We start from the raw sequence: 14,192 nt of genomic DNA, 5'->3' as shown, positions 1-14,192 counted from the left end.
GAAATAAAGCTGACTTTACTTCAAGCCTATTTCTCCCACACTGACTTTAATTACAGTGCATGCTTTTATAGTGAACTGCTCAGATTCATGTCTTTGCTGAAAATGATGCTTAGTGTAAACCTCGGCAGACATTCATTTGTGATTCCAAAGCAAAAAGTGAAACTGTGTTGCTCCAGAATTTGGCCTAAACCCCAAAATGCCAGTTTGATAAAACGCTTCCAGCTTCAGCGTCCTCGGATTATTTTTAGCGTGTGAAGAGCAGAACTCGAGCAGAAGAGCGACGTCCTGCAGAGTGTAATTAAAGGCTTCATGGGAACAAACGCCGCTGATGCCAGAAGGTCAAACATGATGGAATGCATCAGACCTTATGATGTCATCACTGCAGCATCATGGGTACAGACACACACACACACACACACACACACACACACACACGATAAAACTCAGCACAACTTGAACTAAATGTGTCAGCAGGTTCATTTGAAGTTAAATCGGTGAAGACGTAAGAAGTCAAAATCCAGATTAGGGCTACACTATCATATGCATTATTGTTTAATGTGCATTAATGCACAATTACTAAGCGATATTGTTGTTGAGTATTGCGATAAAGATACTTCTTGCAATATAACACTTCCTATTTTTATTAGCTATGTTCTAAAATCATTGACTTATTTTTCAGACTAAAAACACTGAGCTAAGTTTAAAACATTTAGTCTTTAAAGCACCAGCAGATATTTGACTGATTGACTGATTGTCATTTTCCTCTCTTGTTTTGATTCCCAATATTAGTGTTTCCAGCTCTGGGTTCACCTTTGGGCCGCTCCAGCCAATAGCAGAACAGCAGCTATTGGGGAGGTGGGGATACAGATAGTAAAACCCCATCTGATTGGTCAAATTTAGGTAAACAACCAATGCAATGCATAAACAACCAATGCATAGATGTATTGCATACACTATTATCACGATAATGATCATTTGCGATATATTGTGCAGGCCTTACCCAGATTATGTAAAGGAGATTTTTTAAATATGTGAGATTTGTCAGTCTAAACTCAGCACACCTGAAGTAACAATATCAGTGTAGAAAAAATATATACAAAAAAATGCAGAAAATGTAGAAAAATACACATCAAAGAATGAGGAAAAACAAACAATCCTGCACAAAATAAATACTTGCTCCAAATTTATTTAGCCTCCTGACTTTTATCAGACCAAACATCACATTTAATAATGCAACTCGCCCATGGTCGTCCATTGAAACTAAGCAGGGCTGAGCCACATATGAAAACTAGGTTGCTGTTGGAAGTGGTGTTAGTGAGGCCAGCAGGGGGAGCTCAACCTGTGGTCTGTGTGGGTCCTAACGCCCCAGTATATTGATGGGGACTCTATAGACCATTTCAATGAGGTCATGTCATTGGCCCATAAACATTTCCTGCTTGTAATCAAACTATCTCATAACTGAAACAAGACTCAATGTTTAAACAGCTATCATAACATTATGTATCAATATGTGGCTCTTTTGAATTTTTCGAAGCTATAGAAACTAAAAACGTAAAACAGGAAATACGTTGGGACCATTGTTTGTTTACATTCCTCAAAATGGTCTATACTTCTCTGTGAGCACCGTCTTTCGGATGAGACGTTAAACCGAGGTTTTGCCTCTCTGTGGTCATTAAAAATCCCAGAATGTCCTTTAAAAAAAGAGTAGGGGTTTAGTTTCGGCATCCTGGTCAAATTTGCCCACTGGCCTCTGTCAATCATTGCCTCCTAACCATCCCCCCATCATGATTGGCTTCATCACTCCTTCATCTCCTCTCTACCAATCAGCTGGTGTGTGGTCTGGCTCAATATGGCTGCCGTCGTGTCATCCAGGTGGATGATGCACACTGGTGGTGGATGAGGAGATCCCTCCCCCAAAAATTTTTTTAAGTGCTTTGAGTGTCTAGAAAAGCGCCGTATAAATGTAAGGAATTATTATTACTAATAAGTTTGGAGCAAGTATTGATCGATTGCAGGACTGTTTGTTTTTCTCATACTTTGATAAATGTGTGAAACATAAATCAAAACGAATGAATTTTTATCTTTTCCACGTCTATTTCAAAAATAAAATGCATGTGTTTACACAACAATATGAAGCAAAATGCTTACAACACTGATGTTAGTGATCTAGCCCATGCAGATTGCTGGAGAACTACAAATCCGCCACCTAATGAACTACAAATCCCATCATACCTGTACTCACACACCAGTTTCAGTTCACTTGCTGATTACACACACACAGCTGGTAACTCATTGTGGACTGATTACCTGGACTTTATATTCACCTCTCACACACACTTTGCTGAGTCTTGTTGTTTGGTTATCCTGTAGCATTACGAAGCATTAATCCTGTCTAGTCTTTCCATGTTTAGATCTTTGCGTTGTTTACCCCTTCTTGATTCCTTGCCGCCTGGCCTGACCTTTTGTCTGTTTTTGACTACGATCTTGGTTTACCTTTATGCTTCTGTTTTGCTCCAGTTTTGAACATTGCCTGTCTGACTACTCTTACTCATACAGAACTGCACATGAATCCTCAACTCTGTTGTCCAGTGTTCTCACAGTTACAGATGATATCAATCAGAAATGTTTCTTGATCATCCAGTCATCATATTACAGGATCATGTGACACTGAAGACTGGAGTAACGAGACTAAAAATAGAGCCTTACATCACAGCAAAAAACTACACTTTACAATGTATATATATATATATATATATATATATATATATATATATATATATAAACAGCAAATTAACCACCTTCCTGTTGTTGCTGCATTTTTAGAGTACATAAATACAGCCTTCTATTTATAAAAATCTTAATTCAAACACTTGATTGGTTTATGTAAATAATAAAAATTGATTAAAATGAAATACAAGCATGAATTTAATTGACTTTCTGCAGGCATTGTATATTATGCACCATAAAGCCGAGATTTAAGACCCCATTTGCAGTACAGATATGAGTGATGGTGCACTTCAATCCTCTTTGGTTCCCCAGTGTGTGATAAACTCACGCGACTCGAAGCGTCTCCAGCCTCCAGAGGGATCTGGCATGGATGGACACCGCTCCGCCTTCATAATGCACTGTCCTGAACAAGACAAAAACAACACAGAAGAGTCAATGAGAGCGTCCTCATATCAGTCTACAGTGTAAATCTCACACAACTAATCAAATCACAACATCATCAAAACAAGTGTGAAATCTTTAAAGCATAGCAGTGTGAATAAGAACTCGGGCTGTGCAAATTTTATTGGTATTATAAAATTATGCAATTGTGCTGGTTTGCAACAAATGAGTGATTCAATATTAAAGTTTCTTTGTGTGGCTGCCATTAGCACATGCTCAGAAAGACTTTTCAACACATCAAGCAATGTAGTTACATGTCAATGCACATCTTGGAAACAGCAGAGTGGACATGCTGGCTTACTGGACAAAAATCTGAGCTAATTTTAGGATAGTTTCTGAAATACTGCATGACTACACAATTGTTCAGAAAGCAATAAGACAGCAAAGTATTTTCTCCACTCCTTTTCAAGTGTTTTTGTTTGTTTTCCTGATCGTTCTTGACGTTTTCAGGTTGATGAAATTATTCCAGTGGAGTAAAGTGGTGCTGATATTCATTTAAGTTTTGTTTGTTTACATTGTCTGATTTGCTTCACGCAACAGTAAATTAAGTCTGTTCACCTCCAGAAGTTGATGCTTTCTTTTCCCTGTAATAATATCAAACATTTTGGTTGTTTATTTTAAATATCACATTACATGTAGCATGCTATCACATTTTCCTTCAATATTGCACAGCCCTAATAAGAACAGTCCACTTCTATGTCAGACTTATTAATGCAGAGCAGCATCACAATAAAGAAGTCTTCAATTGAACCAAGAGTCCCCTGTCACTGACTACGTTTACACGGACATCAGTAATCGAATTATTTGCTTTAATCATAATAACACAATAATATGATTAAGGTGTTTACATGAGACGCTTTTTGAATGTTTCATAATGATCCCGTTTTACACGTTATAGCACATGTTAACGTCATTGCATCACTACGCTATCCACGTTTCATGTAATTTTGGGTGTTTCATTCTTAATTTGGTCGATTTTAACCGCAGTTTGGTATTTTCACTTTCATTAACAACATTTCATGCATGCCCCCGTGACAAACGAGATATTGCATGCAAGTGTGAACTGCTGGAAGAGTGTTGCTTTAATGGAGTTTGATACCGTACCCCGTATGGGAGAAAAAACCTCAGCATTTCGCAATGCAGGTGTCTGCGGTCCTTCACTGACTCAGTAGGTGCAGAGGATAGTGTCAAACAGCCATGTGTGTATAGACTATCGAGTTGCAAAACACTGCTAAAAGTCCTACACGACGGTAATAGTTCGATTGCAGTGTTTCCATGTCCGCTGCGTAAAACATGCTGGATAAGTTGGCGGTTCATTCCACTGTGGCGACCACAGATTAATAAAGGGACTAAGCTGAAAAGAAAATGAATGAATGAGTGAATGACCTTAATCGGATTAAATTAATTAAAAATCGCTGTTTACATGGTAGACTCTTAATCAGAGTACTGTCTTCATCATATTAAAATCGGATTATTGGTGTCCATGTAAACGTACTGAATGTTTAGTATTCATTTGTGTAACTAATCACGTTAACATTCCCACTTCATATAAAGTGGCCTTAACTACTATTTACTTACATATAATTAAATAATTTGGTACAATGCACTTATTATGTACATACATGTTTTTACATTCTACTTATATTCAATTAATTATTAATTAAAATCTGTACTTACATTGATAATTACACTGTTGAACATCTTTTACACCTTTACCCACCCTTGATAACATTTAACCTGTCTCGAACCTTACCCGTATCCTACCTCAGAAGCACCAGAAGTGTTGTGCAATACATTATAAACACAATATTGTACATATATTTTAACGGAAGTACCTAGCAGTTAAGCCCACTTAATATAAAGTGGGACAGAGTTAACTAATGTTAACCAATGTGACATGGGTTAAAGTGTTTCTGGATATAATCCATATGTTGATTATTGACCTTATTCTTTAATGTAGAAGTGTGCACGTTTTTGCGATTGTTTTAGAACTTCCGATTCAGTTGCCTATGGGAGAAATGACTAGGAATAATAAACGGCAGAAAACGGTCAAACTACTTACTCTACAAACAAGTGTTTGCATGACAATACAGACAAAGTAGAATAATATAATAAGAAAATATCAGTTTGCAACACCAAGCAGCAAAACGAGCTGTTTTTAACGTTTAAAAATGAATGGAAGTGAATGAGACCGGAAGTCTCGAGCCAAAATGACTCAAATGGCTGTGCCCACTCGTACGCGGAGAATAAGGTGAATACAGCACACCACATTAAAGGGGACCTATTATGTAAAAATCACTTTAATAAGGGGTTTAAACACAGTTGTGTGTTAGAAGTGTGTGAATATATCTAGTGGTAAAAATTAATTAATTGTATTTTTTTATAATTAGACTCAATAAAAACACTTTGATTGACATTCATCAGAGGGGGAAAGCATCGCCCCCTAGTGATCATTTCTCCCTCATTAGCATAAACAGCCATGAGTGAGAAGCAGCCGTCTGTCCTTTAAGGTTTTGAATCTACCACTATGCTGACACATATCAAGGTTATTATAGTTAACGAAAACAACGAAAAAACTAAAACTAAAATGTAAAATAATTGTCGTTAACTGAAATAACTAAATAACTAAACTTATAGCAAAATCCTCCTTCGTTTTCAAGTTTGTAAATGTATTTAATATATAATCTTACTAATCCTTTTAGAAGTAGATCTAATTCACGCTGCAGGTGTCTGACCCGTGCGGCACCTCGGAGTCTGTAATCCTGCTGCCATTAGCCAGAGCAAGCCGATCCTCCTCCAGTCATCCTCGTTGTTGCTCCCGCGACAAAAACAACGAGTGGACATGACAGCAGCACGATGACAGCATTACATACAAAGACTTAAAACTATTACTTTAACACATTTGTGACCAATAATGGGTTTTATTTCTGTACCGCGATCGCGATCGCGAATGAATCTTTTTAACCGGATCTTCTAAGTGAAGCGGTTGAACTAGTTCACCAAATCAAACTGAATCATTTGAAACGATTCGCGTCTCCAGTAAGCACTCTTAGCCACAAACTACTTACTTTTTAACAAGCCTAATACACCCCTCTGACTCTAAATAATCCAATATATACTCTTATTCAGTTATTAGAACGGTAACGTTACACTGAGATCAAATTTGAGAAGCGGTGAACCGATAATACTGCGCATGCGTGATTCAGTGAACCAAACACAAACAGTACATGACAGCCTGCTGTGACTGAACTAAACATGAACAACTGCAGCGCGGGTAAACCGAGGGCTTAAGTAAGAGGATCTGGTGAAAAACCTAAGTTAATTTTGATCACAGAATATCGTAATGGAGTTTAAATAAGTGAATCATGCTTTAGCTGGGTTGCAAAACTTTACTGAAAGACATTTTGAGGTCATGGTGATGTTTAACTGACTGAAATTATGATTGCTGATGACATAATTTTGGTATGTTGAGTCCAAACATCCACGTTAAAGATCTTAACTTCCCATCACTACTGTGTCTCTATGTCTTGCACACATATTGTTCTTAAGCCTGATATCTTGTGGGCTGTTGTATTTGAATTTGAGTATGGGTAGATGAGAGTGGTCATGTGTCCTCTAAATACAGGTTTCAAAAATGTATGGCTGAATTTTTATTATACAATATTTATACAATATTTATTCTGTTCACTTTGAATCTGGCACCTAAAAAAAAATCCTTATTTAGAAAAAAAAAACTAAAACTAATACTGAAACTAATCCAAACTAAACTAAAACTAATTTCAAAATATAGAAACTAATAAAAACGAGTAAATCTGCCTCTAAAAATTAATTAAAACTAACTGAATTTGAATAAAAACCAAAACAAATTAAATATATATGTTTGTAGCTCCGCCTTCTTTTGAAAAGAGCACAATCTCATTTGAATTTAAAGCGACAGTCACCAAAACAGCACAATTTGGATCAAAGGGTCAGTTTCAGAGAGCTATAAAACATTATTTGTGGGGTATTTTCTGCTGAAACTTCATATACACACACTAGGGGCATCAGACTTATTTTACATCTTGCAAAAGGGGCATAATAGGTCCCCTTTAAAGCAACTCCAGTCTTTGTAAAACTCATAAAAAATATAAAAAATTGACGTGAATGTGAAAATACATCAGTCATGTGTCCATCAGACGGTCTGCATCTGACCTCTAACTGAATCTCAATCAGCACTAGGAACATGATGTGTTTCTGGCTCAACTGCTGCTTTACACAGCGATGAGAGAGAAACACACACACACCTACACACAAACATTATCCCACAATGCAGAGCTCCTCATAAAACACGCTTGCGTAACACTCATGCAAGAACATTTCTTGTTCCAGTTAAAAGAGACGGATGGATACAGAGAAGCGTTCTCTGAATTCATGCATTCAGCAGCAGAAGTGAGGCGTTCAAGGCCGTCGCTGAGAGAAAAACAGAGCAGAACAGACGTCAACTTATGCTAACTGATGGATTATACACTGCTGGAGCTCAGACAGAGCCTCGTGAGCTGATCAGGGTAAATATTCAACACCAAAGTCACTTCAAATAAATGCAAACGAACAAACGTCTTGATCGTAATGACAAAAACAACCCTGATATTGATGATGCTGGTCAATTCGAAAGGGGCAGTTCACCCTGAAATGAAAAATCCCATCTTTACTCATTCTTCACTGCTTGAGTTTCTTCTTCTGATGAACATATATGGAGATATGCTGAAGAATGTAGGATAAAACAGAGAATTGACTTTTAGGTGGCTTAGTGGTTAGCACTCTGGCCTCACAGCAAGAATATCGCTGTCACGACACCAGACAGAGAGGATCCAAGTGCAAGTAATATTTAATAAGAACAGAAAATACGTATCAAAGGATACCAAATGGCTTGTAGCCGTAGAACAAGCAAAGGTCAAAACAAAGAATGCCAACAGGCCAAACAAAGCCGTCATCCGACGAACAGACAGCAGAGAATCCTGAAACACGAGCAGACAGGGACAAGAACAAACAACGGACTGATAACCAGCAGTAACCACAGGCTGAATATATAGCCAGTGAGACAGGGATCAGCTGGAGGATGATAGGTCAGCTGATTCGATACAAAAAGGTAAACAAGCACACACCCTCGCACACGACGAGACACAAGGCATGACACATAACATACAGAAGGAACACACAGATGCATAAACCGTGACAGTCGCTGGTTCTAGTCCCAGCTGGGTCAGTTGGCATTTCTGTGTGGAGTTTGCACGTTCTCCCCGTGTTGGTGTGGGTTTCATCCAGGAGCTCCAGTTTTCCCACAGTCCAAACATATGAGCTATAGGGAAATTAATTAAATAAATTGGCCAAAGTATATGGGTGTTTCCCAGTACTGGGTTGCAGCTGGAAGGGCATCCGCTGTGTAAAACATATGCCGGAACAGTTGGCGGTTCATTCCGCTGTGGCGACCCCTGATAAATAAAGGGACTTAGCCTGGAGAAAAATTAATGAATGAAAAGTATTTCCTGTTCCTACCACAGATGTCAATGGCTCCTTTTTTACAACATTGCTAAAAATATCTAGTGTTGTGTTTAACAGGAGAAAGAAATTCCTAAAACTTCAGATCCACTTGAGTTTGAATCAATGGGGAGGAACATTTTTATTTTTGGGTGAACTGCCCCTTTAAGAAAGAAAATAATCCAGCATACGTGATAATCACTGGAAACTGTAGATAATGCAACACTGAAGCCTGGTTTATACTTCTGCTCCGAGTGATCGGTGTGACCCACAGCGCATGCCTTGCGCATTGCCGTGCATTTCTACCTCCACATGCTGTTTGTGTTGCTCTGCAGTAACACTTCCGAAACGCTAGCTGGCAGTGAGGTTTTTATGTTTCCTCTGTGTCGAGTTTCTTCGCTGGTAATTAGTTTTTTCTGAACGCTACCTTAATGTAGAAGTAGCTCAAACTCACTCGTTTTGAGGCGGGAACCGGCGGATGTGCAACAACTTTAATCATAAGGTAAACACAAAACAAAAGTTTCCATCTGGAGCTCCGTTACGGGACTCGACACTTGTAAGCACTCACTCCAATGGGTTCACACAGCTCTCAGTCCCGTCCACACTCATCAGCGCTACCAAGCCGACCAATCCCAGATTGAACGCGTCGTTGCGACGTGTAGTTACGGTTTTTGAGAAGTAATGGCCACGGAGAGGGCTATGCGTCTATGTGTGCGCTTGTTGCAGAAGTATAAATCAGCCTTAACAGTTTGAAGCTGTTTACAGATTTAAAAATCAGATGAAATTTGAGGATTAATGAATCGAATTAACTGATTAATTACAAAATATTGTAATCAAACTATATTTTTATACTCAGCATCATACGGAATATCCATATATTTATATTTTATATTACAAATATATATTTTATTGACTATTTTCCGTTGTTCCTAGTGTTATTTTGTTGTAAAATGCAGCTATATTGTCAATGCAAAGTGATTTATACTATACGTAGAAAATCTCAACAACCTGCCCACATGAAAAAAAAAATGTTATCAATTAATTATCAATACTATAGTGTTTTTGAACCACACTATAGTCAAAGAGCTTAGGATGACCAAGAGGCGACACTCAATAGAACGTTCCATTGCAACAGCAACAGCCTCGTGATTCCGCCATTTTGGAGTGAAAGCGATCGGCCGTCCATTGGATCTTATTGCTGTTCCGATGCCAAGCAGCTGCTTTGTTTTTTATTTATTTATTTAAAAAGCGTATTAAAGCTGAGATACAACCTGAAAGACGACAATACAACACGTACAATCACAATCATCAGCACTTTTAATAGTTTATTTTACAGACTTATAATATGCTGTTGCTCTATTGGAATTTTTCATATCAAAATGGCCGCCGCGCCATCTAGTGGCTGTTTCTCAAATCACACTAGAGTGTCGCCCCTTGGTGATTCTATGCTCTTTGCTATAGTATAGTACTTGAATTAATCAGCTGTGGTGATTCAGTAGTTGCTATGGTAACCCAACAACTATAGTGATATAAACAAATTATGTCGTTAATTACAATTAACTATTATACTACAAAACACCACAGTTTACTGTAGTAAAAACTAAAGTATACTACAGTATTTATAACAGTTTAGCAATTCACTATAGTTAATTAAACAGTGGTGCAACAGTGGCTCGGTGGTTAGCACTATCGCCTCACAGCAAGAAGGTCCCTGCTGGATCAGTTGGTATTTCCCCCACAGTCCAAACACATGCGCTATAGGTGAATTGAATAAACTAAATTGTTCATAGTGTTTGTGTGTGTGTGTGTGAATGAGTGTGCATGGGTGTTTCCCAGTATTGGGTTGCAGCTGTAACGGAAGCTACGTAAAACAAATGCCGGAATAATTGGCGATTCGTTCTACTGTGGCGACCCTTAATAAATAAGAGACTAAGCCGAAGGAAAATGAATGATTGAATAATAAAACAGTATGGTTGTGCATACAAAGTGTTGTAAATACTATAAACTATAATACACTTTACAATAGCACACTGTAGTCTATTTACTATAAAGTACTATAGTAATTTCTAATGTTGGTGATTATTTAATCACTGCAGATTCCAGGCTATATTCAGTTTGCTGAATGCCTTCTAGTGTGATCTGGATCTCAATCTCTCAGTTTTTCTGGGTTGAGCCGTTTGGATCACACATTTATATCTGTCTGATGTCCCAGAGAGGACAGGTGTTTCTGTAATTACAGCAGCACACATACAGTCGCACCAGATCTCATTCTGTCTCTAAAACCCTCGAGACGAGACCCAGGAAACTTTCTTCTGAGCCTCTGTTTCTGCTGAAGAACGGCTGAACGTCCTATTTCAGGATCAGCAGAACCAACACTAGTTTACCAGTCTGAAAACTGTAAGGTGTTAAAGTGCTCATTTTTTAGCATCTCATCGCCGTGCACATCCTCTTATAGCATCATCGTTGAATTCTCATGATGGTTTCTGCTTTATAACACCAGGACCAAACTCCTCAACCAGATCTTCTCAAACTGATCTAAATGCACTGTAACAAATTCTGGGTTCCACACAATTGATTTGTGTTGGGTCAACATGAAGGAATTAAGTTAGCTTATTAGCTTTTAACAAATTTAAGTGGATTGAGTATAAAACAATAAGGTTGTCCCAAAAAAACCCTCAAGAACTGTGTTGTTTAAGCTCATTTTAAATAAGTAGCTTGAACAAACTTACTTTTTTGAGTGTGGCGTATACAGTAAGATATTTTAGAGATATTTCCTCAGCATTTAATTACCTTTAAAAGTTTCTTTCTTCTGTTTAATGCATAGGATATTTTGAGGAACACAGAAAAAAAGTGGCCATTTACTTCCATAGTAGGAAAAAGAAACACTATGAAAGTGGCTACTGGTTTCCAATATTGTTCAGTATTTCTTCTTTTGTGTACAGCAGAAGAAAGAAACTCAAGCATGTTCAGAACAAGTGAAGGATGAGTAAATATAGACAGAATTTTTGGGTGAACTATCCCTTTAGTTCCCTCAAAAAATAAAGTTCTGTCCTCGATTACTTACACTTACTTCAAACATGTTTTAGTTTCTTTATTACAGAATGTTGAACAAGAAGAAAGATTCATTCATTCATTTTCCTTCATTCATTTCCAGCCAAGTCCCTTTATTAATCTGGGGTCGCCACAGTGGAATGAACCGCCAACTATTCCAGCATATGTTTTACACAGTACTGGGAAACATCCATACACACTCATACACTACAGCCAATTCCCCTACAGCGCATGTGTTTGGGCTGCGGGGGAAACCGGAGTACCCGGAGGAAACCCACGCCAACACGGGGAGAACATGCAAACTCCACACAGAAATGCCAACTGACCCAGCCGGGATTCGAACCAGGCACCTTCTTGCTGTGAGATGCTAACCACTGAGCTACCGTGTTGCCATAAAAGAAGATACTCAAATAAAATAAATGAATTAAAATACAGCCTTTGACTTCCATATTGATTTTATTACTAATTTGGATGTCAGTTGGCTGCTCTTTAGATTCAAGAGGCTTTTTAGAGCAACCTGACTGTGAGTAAACGAAGAAATTTTAATTGTAGGGAGAACTGTCCCTTTAAGGCCCTTCAGAAATGAGCACAGATGAACATCCAGGTCTCATAGCTCTTGAACGCAGCATCCAACCACAGCGATTGACCGTTGACAATCAAAGCATCAGATTGAAACCTCAGAGGGCAGAAACAACCCACACCAAACCATCAAGAGTATTTAATCAGCCTCAAAACACACACTGACCACCAGCAGTTCAGAGAGAACATGAACATCTCCACATCAGCAGACGACATTCACAGCCCAGCTTCAAATAAACATAAACAATAAAGATCTACACATTTCAGAATTGCAAGTTTTAGATCCTAAGGGCTCTATTGTGACGATCCATGCACAAAGTCTAAAGCGCAGGGTGCAAACGCATTAAGGGGTTTCAGAATCCACTTCTGTATTTTAAGGACATAAAAATCCACTTTGCGCCGTGGCGCATGGTCTAACAGGGTTGAGCTTATTCTCTTAATGAGTTATAAGTGTGTTTTGAGAATAAACCATTCAGAGTCTCATCTTCCATTCCCTTTAACAGTCAGTTGCGCCGCGCCATAGCGCATTTGTTATTTACATGGCGGACTTTGTAAGTGTAAAAACTGAACGCTTCACTAGAGAAAAAACAGTTAAACAGAGCATCTACAGCGTGAAAATGAGAGATGAGCCTCCTCATTATTTACTTTCACTTTCACTCTCGTGGATAGGGAAACTTCTTGTACGCACAGACATCAATTGGCCTATAAATAATTATTTTGTTTGTTAATTGCAAAGATTTATTTCAAAACTATTTCTAAATTCAGTTCTACTTTATAGCAAACGAAAAAATTAACAATAATAACGAAGTGTGGTCAAAACACTGAGTTATATCCTAATACACATGCTGTGCCCCATATGGTCTAAAACCGGACAGGTGGGCAAATGTAAACTTGTTTTTAATAAAACAAATATAAATATGCAGATAATAAATAATACTGCTAATAATAATAACATTATACAAAAGCAAATTGTTATGAATAAACTGAAAAAGCCCCCCGAGATGAAGAAGGCATGAAAGTTTGGTATTTATATTATTGTAGGCCAGAAAATAATATGTTTTGTAATATTTTATTCCTTTAATTCTTTTTCATTTGTAAAGATATTTGTGTATTGCTGTACACCCTGTGTGTATTAAGCAATGTGTAAGCGAGGCGCACAACTAACGCGCACTAAACCATCTTTGATCTGGTCTATTGAACCGTCTATTTTAGTTCCTCAAAATAGCAACGCGCCAGCAATGCGCCTCAACACACCTCCTTTTTTAGATCAGAACGCCTATGGGCGCACATATGAGCGCAAATGCATTTGCTATTTAAACAGCAAGGCGCAAAACGTCAAAACGACTCTTGTGCCGAGCTGAAACTAGCAAACAACAATTGCGTCGTGCCTTGCGCCGGGTGTATGATAGGGCCCCTAATAACAATTAGATTATCATTTACAGCAGAGTAGATTACATAAATATTTTCATCAGCCTTTGGTTGAAATTCTTTATTCTGATCAAGAATCAGTTGAGTCAAAGAGCTTAGAATGACCAAGAGGCGACACTAAATAGAACGTTCCATTGCATCAGCATCGCCCAGCAACAGCCTCGTGATTCCGCCATTTTGGAGTGAAAGCGATCAGCCGTCCATTGGATCTTATTGCAGCTGCTTTGTTTTTTATTTATTTATTTAAAAAGCGTATTAAAGCTGAGATACAACCTGAAAGGCGACAATACAACACGTACAATCACAATCATCAGCACTTTTAATAGTTTATTTTACAGACTTATAATATGCTGTTGCTCTATTGGAATTTTCATTCCAAAATGGCCGCCGCGCCATCTAGTAGCTGTTTCCCAAATCGCACTACAGTGTGTCGCCTCTTGGTGATTCTATGC

General features: G+C 38.1%; 1 protein-coding gene across 1 annotated transcript in view; it reads right to left on the bottom strand.

Annotated features, from left to right (window-relative positions):
- The window catches only part of LOC130238133 (ryanodine receptor 2-like), a 274,083-nt gene that overhangs the window by 227,894 nt on the left and 31,997 nt on the right, over positions 1 to 14,192 (bottom strand). Inside the window, 1 exon segment of the mRNA XM_056469038.1 lies at positions 3,056 to 3,130. Coding sequence (XP_056325013.1) covers positions 3,056 to 3,130 — 75 coding nt within the window.

The sequence above is a fragment of the Danio aesculapii genome, chromosome 12, assembly GCF_903798145.1.
Source record: "Danio aesculapii chromosome 12, fDanAes4.1, whole genome shotgun sequence".
Classification (NCBI taxonomy): Eukaryota; Metazoa; Chordata; class Actinopteri; order Cypriniformes; family Danionidae; genus Danio; species Danio aesculapii.
The sequence above is the reverse complement of the archived record's forward strand: the minus strand, read 5'-3'. Positions and strand labels throughout refer to the sequence as shown.